General features: G+C 38.9%; 1 protein-coding gene across 2 annotated transcripts in view; it reads left to right on the top strand.

The window, feature by feature from the left end:
- The window catches only part of QPCT (glutaminyl-peptide cyclotransferase), a 28,778-nt gene extending 14,074 nt beyond the window's left edge, over positions 1 to 14,704 (top strand). For both annotated transcript variants that reach the window (XM_030800169.1, XM_003262742.2), the window contains exons 3-7: positions 1,062 to 1,340; positions 8,706 to 8,882; positions 11,170 to 11,269; positions 13,739 to 13,855; positions 14,065 to 14,704. In XM_030800169.1, the coding sequence (XP_030656029.1) occupies positions 1,062 to 1,340; positions 8,706 to 8,882; positions 11,170 to 11,269; positions 13,739 to 13,855; positions 14,065 to 14,210 (819 nt within the window). In that variant the 3' untranslated portion in view covers positions 14,211 to 14,704. The remainder of the gene's footprint in view (positions 1 to 1,061; positions 1,341 to 8,705; positions 8,883 to 11,169; positions 11,270 to 13,738; positions 13,856 to 14,064) is intronic.
- Positions 14,705 to 16,333: the final 1,629 nt, after the last annotated feature.

Here is a 16,333-nt window from a genome sequence, read left to right as displayed (position 1 = left end):
AGGATGGAAAAAGGCAAATGAATCAGCAGTGAACTCACCTATAAATTCTCACATCACAAAATCTATAATATGTTCTTTAAAAAAATACTTCTGGTTCCTGAAGTGATGCTACTTTCTCCACCTGTTGCTTTCTTCTGTCAGTCACTGTGTTGCCTCATAAGGCTCAAGGTGGCCAGCAGAGATGGGGAAAGAGATTCTCTTTTATATTTGCCAGCATTTGCAGTGCGTCTCAACCTGCCTTGGGTGCAGAGGGAAAGCTACTTGATATGTTATTATAGTTCAGGGTTGCTTACTAATTCTTACAGTGAGCGGAGATCTGAAATAACCCCAACTACCCCCTAGCTATGGGAGCTTTCTACATTATCCTTAGCAGGTGAGCATTTGTATCTTTTATTAGTGTTCATTACATATAAAGCATTTGCTGGACTTGGACACATGTTATGCACTTGGGACAGAAAGAGCTACCATTTGCAGTTCTTGTCCTTGAAGAGCTTAGAGATAGAGACCTGTAGGATGCTGGTTTACTTAATTTTTCAAACATGCCTTTGTAGCCTCCTAGAAATATTAAAAGTGTGCTTTACTATTACTGAACTGCATCTCTGTCTCCTGACTTGTAGACATGTCCATAATATATTGTTAAAGGAGAAAAGCAAGGGGAGAGTAATGTAAAAAGTAGGATTCTTTTCCTACAAAAACATATACCCCTCTGCCAAATATATGTGTTTGTATGCTACTGTAGGTTTGCATAAGCAAGGAGAAGATATGTCTAAAGATCTGCATCAAACTATTAACACTGGTTAATATTAACAATTGGTTGAGATTGATTAGTAAGGGGAGTTTAAGGGAGAGGCAAGAGGATTAGCTTCTCCTTTAAACAGGACAAATGCTATTAATTACAATAACAATACAAAGCAATTATTAATTGCAATAATATTGCTATTAATACAATAAGCGTGTATTACAATTTTAATTTGAAAGGCACTATTTAAAGTTTCAGAATCACAGTTAACAAATGAAAGCTATTTGTTTTGATCTAAAGTTTTGGTTTTTGTTTTGATCAGCACATCATGCAGCGAATTCAGAGGCTTCAGGCTGACTGGGTCTTGGAAATAGACACCTTCTTGAGTCAGACGCCCTATGGGTACCGGTCTTTCTCAAATATCATCAGCACCCTCAATCCCACTGCTAAACGACATTTGGTCCTCGCCTGCCACTATGACTCCAAGTATTTTTCCCACTGGAACAACAGAGTGTTTGTAGGAGCCACTGATTCAGCCGTGCCATGTGCAATGATGTTGGAACTTGTTCGTGCCTTAGACAAGAAACTCCTTTCCTTAAAGGTATCTGTTTTCCGCTTGTTGATTCCTAGGATAAAGTACATTAGCAGTAACTCAGAGTGAATTCTAGAATCCTTGGAGGAATGAGAAGGCCATTTAGAAATGGAGACTTTTGGTACATTTTTATTGTGAATATTAATTGAAAGATTGCATGATTGGGAATATCAACCATGGGCAATAAACCTAAGATACATGGCAATGCATTCATTAATTGGCACCTGATTTCTCGGCCTTGAATGCACATTAAATTAAATGCAACATTTGTTTGTGAAAAATGAAGGAGAAAGTTTGTTTCAGGTATAGTATGAGAATTGTGTTTTATAATGAACTATGTTTATTTCTTCTTCTTTCTACGGCCATGAAACATCACAACCTTCTGATCTGAGAGATGGTGGCTCTTGGGTTGGAGGAGGGAGTTGCAGCAAAGTGGTTCTGAAGTGGAGAGCGGGTAATTCAGACCTATCAAGATGAAAAGCATGAAGCAGAAATGCATTATTGTTATTATCTGTGAATCTCAGCTCCATTTTATGTAGCATAGCAGAGCTTTTGTTATGCTCTCAACTCAAAATACTTCTGGGACTCTCAGATGTTATTTCAGTCTTGGTGTTCTTAAGGGTATATTGGAAAAAAGTGCTAAACTAGATGAAGACATTTTGTTCTGATATCACTCATAACCAAGTAAACACAACAAAGCAAAAACAAAAAACTTTGTTCGCAGGCAACAAATGCTTTGTTCTCTGCTCAGAGCTTTATGAAGGGTCCAGCCTTTGATACAATGGGGGTAAAGAAGTAAAAGGTTTATCTTGTAATGGAAGTAATAGAGATATTTGGTTCTATTTTTGCTGGATATGCTGAAATTGAAGAAAGCAAGACTTGTTTATACCCTCTCAGTCTCCTTTTCACTTCTTTTTTTTGGTTTGTTTTGTTTTCTGAGCCTTCTACAATCCCTTTGTCCCACACTTTGCCCTGCTTTTAACTAGTTTCCTTCCCCAGCAATTGGATGAAGGTGTTCAGAAGCTGATGCAAAAGTCTAATTTTTCATATTTGCACTTCTAGTATAAGGACACAAAATGAAGTATGACTTGAAGACATTGTTCTGTGTAACGGATGTATTTTCTCTGAGTGAACTCCTTTGCTTTTTCCCATATAGCTCATATCTGCTTTTGGTGACCAGAAATATTAATAGAAAGGTCTGAATGAGTTATTGGATTGGAGTCATCATTAAAAAAATTCTAATCAACATATACATTCTCATAGTAATCCTTTCTGTTAGAGATAAATGGTGAGGTGGCGGATTTTTTTAAGAGGCTGTTTTTGAATGCAGACTTTGAGAGTATCAGATTTATTCTTCCAGTTATATGTTTTAACTACATTTGTATTGAGAAGTTAAGTTCTTCAGCTGTCATGGATTGGGTAGACAGTGGTGGGAAGTGACCTGAAAGAGCTCTGGATAAGTAGACTGGATTATTCCCAACTCTTCATAGCTCCACCTCTCTCCAGTAATAGGACTGTCATTACACATCCACATCCTTTTCCTGGTAACTTTGCTGCATCCTCCCACTGTAGCCAGTTGTACTTCCTCATCTCTTCACTCTGGACTTGGTTATTTGACTTACCTTAGCCAATGGGATGATAGTAGAGGTGACACAAGCAGAGGCCGGAAGTGTGCTTGTGTCATGGGGCTTGCTCTCCCCTGTCTTTGCCATAACCATGAGAATGGCATGCCCTGGCTAGCCTGCCAGTCCCAGCAGAAGGATGAGACACCTGGAGCAGAACCAACCTTGCTGACTGCACAGTGAAGCAGAGCTGCCCCAGCCAAACCCATTCTAGATCAGCTGCTCCCTAGCTGACCAACAGAGGTTGTGTATCCCAGGAAGATACATAATGGTATTTTAAGCCACTGTGTTGATGGGGTGTTATTCTATTCTGTTATTGCAACATTAGCTAACTGATACAGCCTTGAATGGGGAAAGACTGTAGATAACCCACTAACTATGTGAACGCTGGTAATTAGGCATTTGTAGTGTTACCATGAAGACCTTCATACATCAGGCCAGTCAGATTCTCCTAGCTCCAAGGTACTAGGCTGAGTTACTAGCAGCAAAGGCCATGGCTATTTTTCTGCCATTCCTGAAATGAAGCAAAAAGAGCAGGTTGCCTCATGGGACTCAGGATGAAGTCCACAGATGAGAAAATATTTTTCTATGTCCACAACAGTTTATTGCTGGCTAAATGAATGGATATTAGGCAAACAGAATGAAAGTAAATCATTGTACTGATCATTGGAGTCACCCAGCTGTTGAAGTTTCACTGAGGTACTTGAACTGTCAAGCCTGCAAGAGATAAAAACTATCTCCGTTTGCCTCTGCCCTGGGCATGAGCAGAATGCCTCTTGTCCCAACCGGTCCCGTTCTGCCCTCTTGTTCTGTGATTATGTTGTCTGATTTGAAGCTAGAACTTTCAAGGCCCTTTAAACAACTGGAAGCTTAGAATGTCTCTACTGAAGTAAGCACCTTACAATTTTTGCCATTGAGAAAATCTGTTTAATTATTTAATGCTTATTAAACCCTGAGTGCATTTATATTGCACAAACCCGTCCTCTGCTTAATGCTCTCCAGGAGTTATGGAGGATTCAAATCAAATTAAACTGTCCTTTCCTCATGGTATAATTAAGGAGCAATATGAAATGATTAGCGTACAAAATTAACTTAGTTTTCAGATGATAAAGACAATTTTTTTCTCCTTTGAAATCACCGTTAAAACAATCAGGGAAACTCCATTTTTTGAAGAAACTAGAGAACATCTGTGAATAGGAACCATAATATGAAGACAGAAGTTGGATGGAGAAATGGCAGATGACATATCGGAGTGGAGAGAAGTCACACTCTCCTGGAGAGGGAAGAAATGGAAGAAGCCAGTGGTTTCCCTGATAGAATCCTAAAAAGGCTCAGGGATTGGAGATGTGATAAGCTGAAGAAGGCAGAAGTGAGGAAGGGGATAGAGTAGAGAATGTCTGTAAGTCTGTCTAAGGAGTATGTGGATGTAGAGATTCCCACCCCACACCAGGCAGGTAGGTGAGTGCCCCTTGTGCCTTTTCCACAGATGAGAAAATATTTTTCTAGAGAAGTTGAACCAGGGAGGTTATGGAATTGAGAATAGCAAGTATAGAGGAGGGTGACAGTGACACACCCCATGGAAATTGGGGAGATTAGGTGAAAACCTACACATTGAACAGTGAGATCTATAGTCTCTCTCCCATCTTCAGCACCAGAAAGCCATCAGATAGGAAACTGGAAGATTCTTCTTCAGAGAGTGTGAACCACCCTGCAGAAAAATCCCAGATGGTGACATTCAGTAATCCTCAATGAAAACACTGGCTGGACACCAGATTGCCCTGCAGTGAAGCCAACCAATCTGTGTCTCCAACCAGCATTTTAATATCTTATTCTTTAACATGAATGAACACAAAGGATGACCAGACATTTGAGGACAGACTCCAGCATGAAAGAAAGGGCCTGGAGCAGTGGCTCACGTCTGTAATCCCAGCACTTTGGGAGGCCGAGGTGGGAGGATTGCTTGAGGCCAGGAGTTTGAGACCAGCCTGGGCAACATAGTGAGGCTCCCTCTCTACAAAAAAAAAAAAAAAAAAAAAATTAGCTGGTTATGGTGGTACACACCTGTAGTCCTAGCTACTTGGGAGGCTGAGGCAGGAGGATTGCTTGAGCCCAGGAGTTCAAGGCTGCAGTGCACTATAATTGAGCCACTGCACTCCAGCCTGGGCAACAGAGTGAGACCCTGTCTCTTAAATAAATACTTTTTTAAAATGTAAAAAAGAAAAAAGAAAGCAAAACAAATAATACAAATTTAAAATGAAGTTGGAGGAAATAGAGCAGAAAATGACTTAAAGGACACTTTTCTAATATTCTTACAGAGATAAGAGGAGACATTATATCTATGAAACAAAACCAGAATGCTGCAATAACAGAACAATCGGTCAATAAGAAGGAGCTTCTGGAAATTAAAATGTCTATTTTCAAAATAAATAAATCAATAAAACAGTTGGATGCTAAAGTAGAAGAAATATCTTTTTTTAGAAAGAGGAATGACAAAAAGGAGATGATTATGACTTCTGGAGAACAATTGTAACAATTCCAGTAGGTCATATAAAAAGTATTGGGAATGAGAATGGCATTGGACTTCTCAGTAGAAACTTTGGGAGCTAGAAAACAATGAAATTATGCCTTAAATATTTTAAATAAAAATAATTTGCAACCCAGAATCTTCAGACCCAGACAAATTAAATAGGAAAATAGAATGAAGACATTTTCAGAGGTAAATCTCAACAAGTTTCACTCCCATGTTTTGTGTTTTTTCCCCCCACAAGTTGCTTAAAGCTGTGCTCTAGAAAAATCAAGAAAGAAATCAAGGAAGAGGGAGTCATGGAGTTCAGCTCACTGGGGGTCCCATATAGGAGAGGCAGAAATCTGCAGGGTGATGGTGAGGGGAGCCCTAAGATAACAAACAGATGGGCAGCAGGCCTAGTGGTTGGTCCAGGCTGGAGCAGGCAGCAGAGGGCTCCGGAAGGGCTGATTCTTAAAAAACAAAACCAGACAGACACATGAGAAATAAAGGTGTGATAGCGTCTGGAATGCTTGACCACATAATGGTGAAGCATATTAGGCTCAAAGAAAACAAAGCAAATGAAAGAGAGGCCTGTGGTGAGGAATGGTGGGAAATAGGTTTGCAGAGGCAGGACGAACTGGATTGGGATGTTTGTGTATATGGAAAAGGACAGAAAGAGACAGATGCCCACTGGTTTTTGGTTTGAGTAACTGCAAGGGTGGTTTTGCCATTCATTTGGTTGGTAATACAGATTTCTGGGGGAACCTCAGGAGTTGAGTTTTGACACTTTGTTCGAGGTGTCTATTAACGTCTGTGTGGAGATCTTCATTTGGCAACTGAATATGTAGTCTGGAGATCGGTAGTGAAGTCAGGGCTGGAGATATATTTTTTGGAATTGATACGTACGTGTGTGTTGTGTTGTGTGTGTATTATTATAATATAATACAATATAACATATAATATATATATATAGAGAGAGACCAGCCTGGGCAACATACTAAGGCTCCATTTCTACAATATTATTATTATTTTTAAATAATTATATTAAAAATTCTATATATATAATAATACGCACACACAACATAGCACACACACACACACACACACAAGACAATACACACATACCCACACATAGATGATTTAAAGCCTCAAGAAGAGATATCAAGAGAGTGAGTGAGTGTGGACAGAGAAGAGAAGAGAACCATGGAGCAAGCCCCCGAGGGTCTCTAGTGTTAAGAGGGAAGGGAGATGAAGGGAGCCATTAGTGCTAAGATAGGAGGAATATGGTATCTTAAGAACCAAATGAAGCAAATGTAGCCAGGAGGGAGTGATTAACTGTGTCGAATGCTGACAATAAATCAAGAGAGATGAAGACTGAGAGTTGACCACTGGATGTAGCCATGTAGAGTCATTGGTATTCTTGACAAGAGCAGTTTCAGTACACGGTGGAGATAAAACCCAACTGGGCTAAGTTTAAGAAGCGGGATTGGAGACAGTGTGAATAGACAACTCCTTCAAGGGGTTTTGCTATAAATGGGATTACAAAATTGGGCAGTAGATGGTGGAGATAGTGAGGTCAAATATTTTAAGATGAGAAAAGCAACAGCATGTTTGTTGGCTGATGGGAATTATCCAGCAGAGATAGAAAAATTGATGATGTAGGAGAGAAATGGTATTTGCTAGAGCAATGTCCTTGAGCAGATGAGAGAGGATAGGATTTTGTGCATAAGCAGAGAGACTGGCATCTGATATGAGCATGACAGAAAGAAATCGAGGTCATTGGTTGGGAATGAAGATGGGTGAGGTGGCAGGGAGAGGAGGAATGTGAAATCCTAGAAGAGTGCCAGAGTCACTGAACTAAGAAAATACAGCATGACTTGCCAGTCAACATGAAAGGCCAATGTGAGGTTTGTGGTCATGAACTTTAAGCAAGGCCAGACAGTGTGGTTATATATATTTTTTTCTCTGGTGAGGTTTAGCTGCATGAGTGCTGGCACAAAGTAGGTAGAGTATGTTTTTGCCATGAAAGTTTGACCAAGGCAGAGAGGGGCAAGGGAGTTGAGGGTGTATGCTAGTAAGTGATTGGCATGATTGACTGGAATTTAAGCCAAATATAGAGTGAAGTGAGGACATTATGGGGGTGAAGGACTGTGAAAAGGTGAAACATTCAGTAGATTAGGGGTTCCAGTGGGATTGAAGGACTTTGGAGTTTAGAGTACCAGGACCAATCTGAAAGACGGGGGTTATTGTCAGACAGAGGAAAGTGTAAAATCAATTAGAATCCTACTCACTCTTTTTGGTTCCATTCAAATACTGTATTTTTCATAAAGCCTTCCTTGACACCCCCAGGATTTTGCTTCTCATTCTATCCAATTTCTAGAGGACTTTTATGTTACGTTTGTGGCTGGTGGCACATTTTGCCATGCTCATGTATTTGTTTTATCTCACCCCAACCCAACTAAAGTATAGGCTATTTCAAGGGAAGCACTATAATTATTATTCTTTGTGTCTGTAGCGTTCCTAGGGCAGACTCTTGAAGCTAGACTCAGTACAAAATTGAAGACTTAAATAAGGTGAGAAGCAAGAAAGATTTACAGTTGTTTCAGGTTGGATTCCCCAGAAAGCACCCTCTGATACGGAGTTTAGCATTCAGGTCACTTATTAGGGAGTGGCCTTGGATCAACACAGGTATCAGGGAGGGGAAAGAAATGGTGTTGGATGGAGGGAGAAGTCGAGCTGCAGTGCAGGTTCAACAACAGCCTCAGCCAACCCCTGGGGAGCTCTGGAGATATGATGGCTCTTTAGAGAGCCCCCCGTACCCGTGTAGGTCAGCACTGGATGTAGGACACTCCCAGGAGGTGCAGCTGAGGCAATTCCTAAAGTGACTGACGGCTCTTCCAGCAGCTGAGGCAACACACCCTCCTGTAGGGGAAGTGGGTGGTGTATCACACGATTCATCACAGCACTTTCATTGTTTCAAAATTCTGTGAGGAGTAAGAAAAAATATAAAAGACTTCTATTTTCAGAGGGAATGGAAGAAGGTGGTTTATATGGGTGAAGACTGTGGGAGGTGTGATGACTTTTGAAGAGGAAGTGGTGTGGAATAAATTTTGCCATAGTTTCACTTGCTTTCGTATCTTCCTTTCTTTATGGCACATCTATCTTTTTGCCCAATTAATAGAAAATCATGCTATTTTTCATCATCACAGTATTTTTTTGCTATATTTTTATTGTTGTTTTTACCAGACTGTTTCAGACTCCAAGCCAGATTTGTCACTCCAGCTGATCTTCTTTGATGGGGAAGAGGCTTTTCTTCACTGGTCTCCTCAAGATTCTCTCTATGGGTCTCGACACTTAGCTGCAAAGATGGCATCGACCCCACACCCACCTGGAGCGAGAGGCACCAGCCAACTGCATGGCATGGTTAGTCTGGGCAATTTCCATGGCACTGTAGCTGTAGGCTCTGCCTCCAAGGAAAAGGTTGCAAAAGCCAAGTAAAGATCTAAAAATGCCACAGCATCCTTGGAGCACAGTGTTTATGACAGAACATTCCTTGGCAGGCATTGGGTTTTTGAGGAATCCCAGAGCTAAAAAGAATGATTCTGAGCTGGCACTGTGGCTCATACCTGTAATCCCAGCATTTTGGGAGGTTGAGGCGAGAGGATCACTTGAGCCCAGGAGTTCGAGACCAGACTGGGCAAAATAGGGGGACTTCGTCTCTACAACAAATAAAATAATTAGCTGGGTGTTGTGTATGCCTATAATCTTAGCTACTCAAGAGGCTAAGGCAGGAGGATTGTTTGAGCCCAGGAGTTTGAGGCTGCAGTGAGCTATTATTGCTCCATTGCACTCCAGCCTGGGCGACAGAGGGAGACTCTGTTAAAAAAAAAAAAAAAAAGTAAGAAAGAAAGAAAAATTGCTGGTTAGAAGCCATGTTTGACTGAGCTTAATTAAAATGATAAAATCATGTAAAAAATTGGATTACAGGAACATCAGATTCAGTTGGGCCCAATGGGAGCACATTCCCCCAGTACTGTATGGAGGTGGAGAGAGCAAACCCCTTCTTTCAGGCCTTTATAAGTCTGAAGAACATGGGGCTTTGGGAAATGGAATAAAAGAGGGGTGGGGGTGAAGAATTTCCTTGGTGGCTTCAAAGTATTACTATGACTCCAGTGTGACTATGACAGTTTGATGTGTTGGTTTTGATGTGGCATTTTTGACATGGGGGGTGGGGATATTTTGATGCTGCCTTAAAACCCTACTATTATTACTAAGTAATGGGTGCAACACACAGCCTCATTTTCATCCCCATTCCTGGGCCCACACTCCATCCCTAATCCCTCCCCCGACTCCTGCATCTTCTCCTGACTCTGACTCTCTTCCCATATTCGATCTTCATTCTGTCCCCACGTCTTCACTAACCCCAGCTTGGAACCTCAAGCCACCCTTGAGACTTCACTCTCCCCAGTGCCTTCATCCCTTCCTGACGCTCACCCCATCTGTGAACTGATAGCTTATTCCCAGCACCCCCACTCATTCCTATCCATTGCCCTATCACTGACCTTCACCCTATAAAAGTCCAAATGGTCACATTCTGTGTCCTCTATGACCCTAACACACCTCCTGTTGGCATTTGCTCCCTCCTGTTATCCATTGGCAGCTCCTAATGGGCCAGGGGAATGTGGTCAGCATCTCATTCATTCACTTGTGCCCAAGTGCCCAAAAAGCATTCAGAACATATTCACAAGAGGAGAGGCCTGGTTGATCAGTAGTAGAACAAAGTTATTTATTTATCGGTCCAAATATATGAAGCCACAGTGATTCATATATTTGGACCGATAAATAAATTTGTTGAATGAAGATCATTTTTTTTCCAGAAACAAACCCTTAATAGATTATCCAACCTTGTGAATATGTTCCGATTTCAAAGAAGCCTATTTTTTCCTACGATGAATATATTGAATTTTCATTTATGAATTTATTCATACTATGTCTTTAGGATCACAGACTCTGAAAATATTTATCTTCTATGTGTTAGGATGTATGCTAAATATTTATCCACACATTATTTTACTTAGAGAAATCAGGAGGTCTTAATCTAGTGAGTAGTCTTCAGAGAGTCCTCGTGATGAGACGATAGAGAGCTATAACCAGAAGGAAACTTTAGAGATCAGCTAGTTTGAGCTTCTTATTTGATACACAAGGAAATGGAGATCCAGAGACACAATGTTATATAGCTCCTGTACAAGGAATTTTTCTTAGATACTACTTGATCAGTAAATAGTTACTATCCAAGTGCCTTCCTTTAGGAGTTTTATCATTACAGATTAAGGATAAAATGGCTAAACAGAGAGGATTAGAAGATCAGATAGGCTTGGACTCCTTTCTGAAAATAAATGTATACTTTTAAAGTTCACAAAATATTCATCCAAATGTCTTCTTTGTAATTTATCCTTAGTGATATCCTTTTGGAGTTTCATACACAAATAATCAATACTTTGCTATTTTTCCACATTACATAAGCAAGATTTAAAGAGTTCCCCAAAATAATTAGCATAAAATGTTAGTAAATCTTTGGTTCATTCATATAGCTTGCCATATTATTCTCAATTACTGAAATGCAGTTAATTTTGACTGATTGTATTTCCCTATTGATGAATATAAAATGCGTTTTGGTGATGGTGATTAAACATTACTTTTTCTCCCTCAGGATTTATTGGTCTTATTGGATTTGATTGGAGCTCCAAACCCAATGTTTCCCAATTTTTTTCCAAACTCAGCCAGATGGTTTGAAAGACTTCAAGCAATTGGTAAGCACCACTGTTATTAATGAATAAAACATAATTTTTTGCTACTGACAGATACTACATTTTAAAATTAAAAATTTATAGTTTGGGCGGGCACAGTGGCTCACGCCTGTAATCCCAGCACTTTGGGAGGCCAAGGCAGGCAGATCAGCTAGGGTCAGGAGTTCGAGACCAGCCTGGCCAACATGAAACGGTGGTTTCATGTTTAGTAGAGATGGAGTTTCACTAAACAAATACAAAATAAATACAAAAATTAGCTGGGTGTGGTGGCGGGCACCTGTAATCCCAGCTACTTGATAGGCTGAGGCATGAGAATCACTTGAACCTGGGAAGCAGAGGTTGCAGTGAGCCAAGATGGTGCCATTGCACTCCGGCCTGGGTGACAGGGTGAGGCTCCATCTCAAAAAAGAAAAAAAATTATAATTTATGTGTATGATTTAAAGTGTAATATACTTTATTGGCTTTTTTCTTGCTTAATTGATTAGTTTATTATTCATCTTTGTAGTAAGCCCAGTTTATTTTCCTGCATGAAACTATATTTTGAAATGGAAACAAAATACTATATTTCATGTTTGCACATCCTTAAAAATAGTTTGAAAATATTTGAAAATATTTTCCCAGAGTCCTGTTTGAAGCATGTAGAATGCATTTCAAGAGGAAAGTTTACTCAACAAAGCATGCTGGCTAATAATGAATATGATGTCCTTATAATGATACCAAAAGATATTCTTCAGTTTTTCTTTTCCATCTCTGTCTTTGCCATCTTCTATTTTCTACCTTATCCAGATATTATTTTCCCTTAAATCTAGTACAATCTCTGCCAATTTTCCAAAGAAGCAAGAGATCAGGATGAAGAGAAAGCCAGATCCTTTAAGATTTAGAGTCAAATAAATGGGAGTTGACTAGGCCAGACCAGGTCAGGCCAGGCCAGCCCAAGAAACGTATGTATCTATGGCTGAAGAGAGGAGCTTGGGGCTTGGAGAAAGAAAAGGAGAATAACTTTATACTACCACCCTACCCAAAGCAAAACAAAACAAAACAAAGCAAACTCTTCAGGCATCAGGGAAAGATGAAAATGAGATTGATCTTTATTGTAGAATCCAGGCCAGGGGGCTGCTTTGAAGGCAAGAATTTCATGCTAGAAATTCCTTATTAGCCACAGAAACTTCTTGGAGCAAGATAGACTTGTATTACTTCTAAGCAGTGGGAAAAACACTGCCATCATAACTCACACTTTTGCCATGAGTAAAGAATTTGTCTAGAATCTTAGAGAAACTTCACTTGAACTTTAGATGCACATCATTGACAAATTTCATTTCCTAGTTTGAAAGAATTACTATAATGGTGCTATTAATATAAACTTCTTGGGCTTCTTCCTTGCAGCATATTTTCCTTACTTTGATGGTAGCCTTGAGAAACTGAGTTTGGCTTTCTTTCAAGGATTTTGTGCACTTTTATTATGTCCTGTACCAGAATGAACTTATGCCAATAACTTGCACCTTCATTCAATTTTAACCCATTGTGCCCCTCCTATTGGTATTTACATTTCAAACCGTATCTCTAGTTGTATAAGAAAAAGTTGTGTCTCATGGTAAAGGAATTATAAGTATCAATAAACAGACAATATTGTTTTTGGTGGTAGTTAGGGCTTTCTCAATGTTCCTAGAATCATATTACATATGATTGATTACTAGTTGGTTTAGTTTTACCCTAGCTAGTTCCTAGCTATCCTAGAAAGTTTCATTTGGTTGTCTTATAATATTCATGTAATCTCTTGTCATCTTGTAACATACAATACCTGACTTATGTAGGCCAGTGGTTCTCAAACTTTAAAGTGCATCACAATCACCTAGAGGGCTTCTTCCACACAGATAGCTGGACTCCAGCCCTAGAATTTCTGTAAGTCTGAGGTGGGACCAGATAATTTGCATTTCTGATAAGTTCCTAGGTGTTGCTGATGTTGCTGGTCGGACATCACACTTTGAGAACCACTGATGTAGGTCACACTAGGTATCCCTTTCCCATATAGTGGCCACTTGATATACTTCATCTCTACTCTGTTTGAGTATTCCCCTTTTAAGCCCCATATCTCATCTAAGGCATTCTTCATGCAGCATCTTGGACCTATAAGCATCTACACCTGCACCTGTGTTCCCCCCTTCCACCTACCTGTCCTCTGTTTTTTTCATTCTCTATCTCTCCACTGTTCTGTTGAGTTTCTACCTCTAAGGAGGTTCTCACCTGTAAGTGTAGAGCCACATTTGACTCTTCTCTCTTCCTGCTCCAAAAGGTACACATCCCTGTTCAACCCAGATGTTTATTGTCATGGGTGTGGCCATGCTTGCTGTTGCATAATCTTTTACAAATTACGGACACATGTGCTAAGATTTCAAACTCCTTAAATAAGGATACATTATGAGTCTTGATCAGATAAAAATAGTTGTTCATTTACTGTATAATTGTCATCTACAGAACATGAACTTCATGAATTGGGCTTGCTCAAGGATCACTCTTTGGAGAGGCCGTATTTCCAGAATTACAGTTATGGAGGTGTGATTCAGGATGACCATATTCCATTTTTAAGAAGAGGTAATATGTGTGTATGTGTGTGTTTGTGTGCGTGTGCGTGTGCAGCCTGATTTTGGAGTACAACGGTGGGATATGAGAAAGTACACAGATGATGATGAATTATTAGCTGTCTTTATATGGTACAGAGCTCCCTCTTCTTGAAGAATGACCCTTTCTGGTTTACTCACTGGAGTAACGCACATTGTTACAAGTTGGTTCTTTCTTAATAGGTGTTCCAGTTCTGCATCTGATACCATCTCCTTTCCCTGAAGTCTGGCACACCATGGATGACAATGAAGAAAATTTGGATGAATCAACCATTGACAATCTAAACAAAATCCTCCAAGTCTTTGTGTTGGAATATCTTCATTTGTAATACTCGGATTTAGTTTATGATAATTAGTTCTAGAATTGAATTCAAAAGTCAAGGCATCATTTAAAATAATCTGATTTCAGACAAATGCTGTGTGGAAACATCTGTCCTATAGATCATCCTATTCTTAGGTGTCTTTGGTTATCAGATCAATTATAGAATAATTGTGTTGTGATATTGTGTCCTAAATTGCTCATTAATTTTTATTTACAGATTGAAAAAGAGGGACTGTGTAAAGAAAATGGAAAATAAATATATTTCAAAAACTTTTTTAGATAAACACGATGAGGCAAAATCAGGTTCATTTATTCAATGATAGTCTTCTAAAGAGTACTTAAATAGTGGTTGGAAAATGTAGCCTTCATTTTATGATTTTTTCATATGTGGGAATCTATTACATGTAATACAAAACAAACATAGTTTGAAGGCTGTCAGATTTATTTGAGAAATCTTTGTAGGGTTAATTTTATGGTAATTAAAATCAGAATTAAGTGCTATGTTGTGATGTCTTTTTTATATATAAAAGAATAATGATATAATTTAATGCATAGTCCAATTTTTATAGGGTTTTGCAAATTTAACATTCTCATTGTAAAAATAATAGTCAATAAGAAAAATTTTGGAAAATGGAGAAAAGAAGAAAACTATAATCCCATTATATTAACAGAATCACCATTAGTTCACTTTTTAGTTTTTCCTCACTTTTTATTTTTATTTTTTTTGAGACAGGGTCTCACTCTGTTGCCCAGGCTGGAGTGCAGTGGCATGATCATGCCTCACTGCAGCCTTGACCTCCTGGGCTCAAGTGATCCTCTCACCTCCACCCCACAAGTGATTGGGACTACAGGCATGCACTACCTAGCTAATTTTTTTGCCTGGCTAATTTTTTTGGTATTTTTATATGGATGTGGTTTCTCCATGTTGCCCAAGGTGGTCTTGAACTCCTGGGCTCAAGCAATGTTCCTGTCTTGGCCTCCCAAAGTGCTGGGATTACAGGCATGAGCCACTGCTTCCAGCCTCCTCGTATTTCTTAAATGCAGATTTTTCTTATAAAGGTATAATCAAACTATATTACAATTTTTTTGGCCTGTTTTTTTCCTGTTAAACTATGTGATTACCAGGCATATATTTGCTGTTTTGGTTTTGGATTGAGGTGAGGACAGAAAAAGACTGCTGAATGTGAACTCTAGAGTCAATATTAAGGTAACACAGTAGTACTGCAGTAGTTGTGACAATTTTTGTGTAGGTGGATTATATGGTATTCAGTTTGGTTAGTTAGAGCATTTTTTTCTGGAAATACATAGGCATTCATAAGTTGTCTTTAGCTGTAGGAAACAATTATCTAGAAATACAAACTTGATCAATTAAATAATTAAGAAATCGTTCCTGGCATACAGATGAAGTCAGCTGGGGCCACTGTCTTCTGTGTGTTCCCTGTTCAGACCAGACATTTAGTAAATACGCAGTGAATTAATGTGCCCAATGACAATGAAAGTCATTGGGAAAGTAATTTACTTGCTAAAACATAGTTTTCAGGTAAGAAAAGGATAAAAATAATTTCATCTATTTGACTATGTAAATTATATAGAAGAGTATAGCCAGAATTATATATGTATACTTAGATATATTTTATGCTATATATAACATATATAAATATATATTACATTTATATATATTTATATATAACATTACCTGTCTATAATTTCATGTTGGTAAATTATACAGAATTAGATTTTTCTAGGGTTCTTTTTTATTTTCCAAATGTCCTTCCAAAGTCATGCATGTCCTTCCAAAGTCATGTAAACGAAAGCTGTGCGTTTGTGAATTAATGATATTAAGAGCTAACACTTACTGAGTGCTAACTCTGTGCCAGACAGAGTCACATATGCTTTATATATTTTACTAACTTAATCCCCACAACAACTGTGTGAGGTAGGTGGTATTAGTAAGCTTACTTTATGATGCTCAGAGTAGTTAAGTGTATTCGCCAATATTACATAACTAGTAAGTGGTAATAGTGGGATTTGTACCCAAGAAGTCTAGCTCTAAAGCTTATACTTGGGAACCACTCTAGAATATTGCCCATTTACATGAAAAGAACTATGCAGAATATTCCTGATGCCAAA

The sequence above is a fragment of the Nomascus leucogenys genome, chromosome 19 (assembly GCF_006542625.1).
Source record: "Nomascus leucogenys isolate Asia chromosome 19, Asia_NLE_v1, whole genome shotgun sequence".
NCBI lineage: Eukaryota > Metazoa > Chordata > Mammalia > Primates > Hylobatidae > Nomascus > Nomascus leucogenys.
Note: the sequence above shows the minus strand (reverse complement) of the source record. Positions and strands in the feature narration are given on the sequence as shown.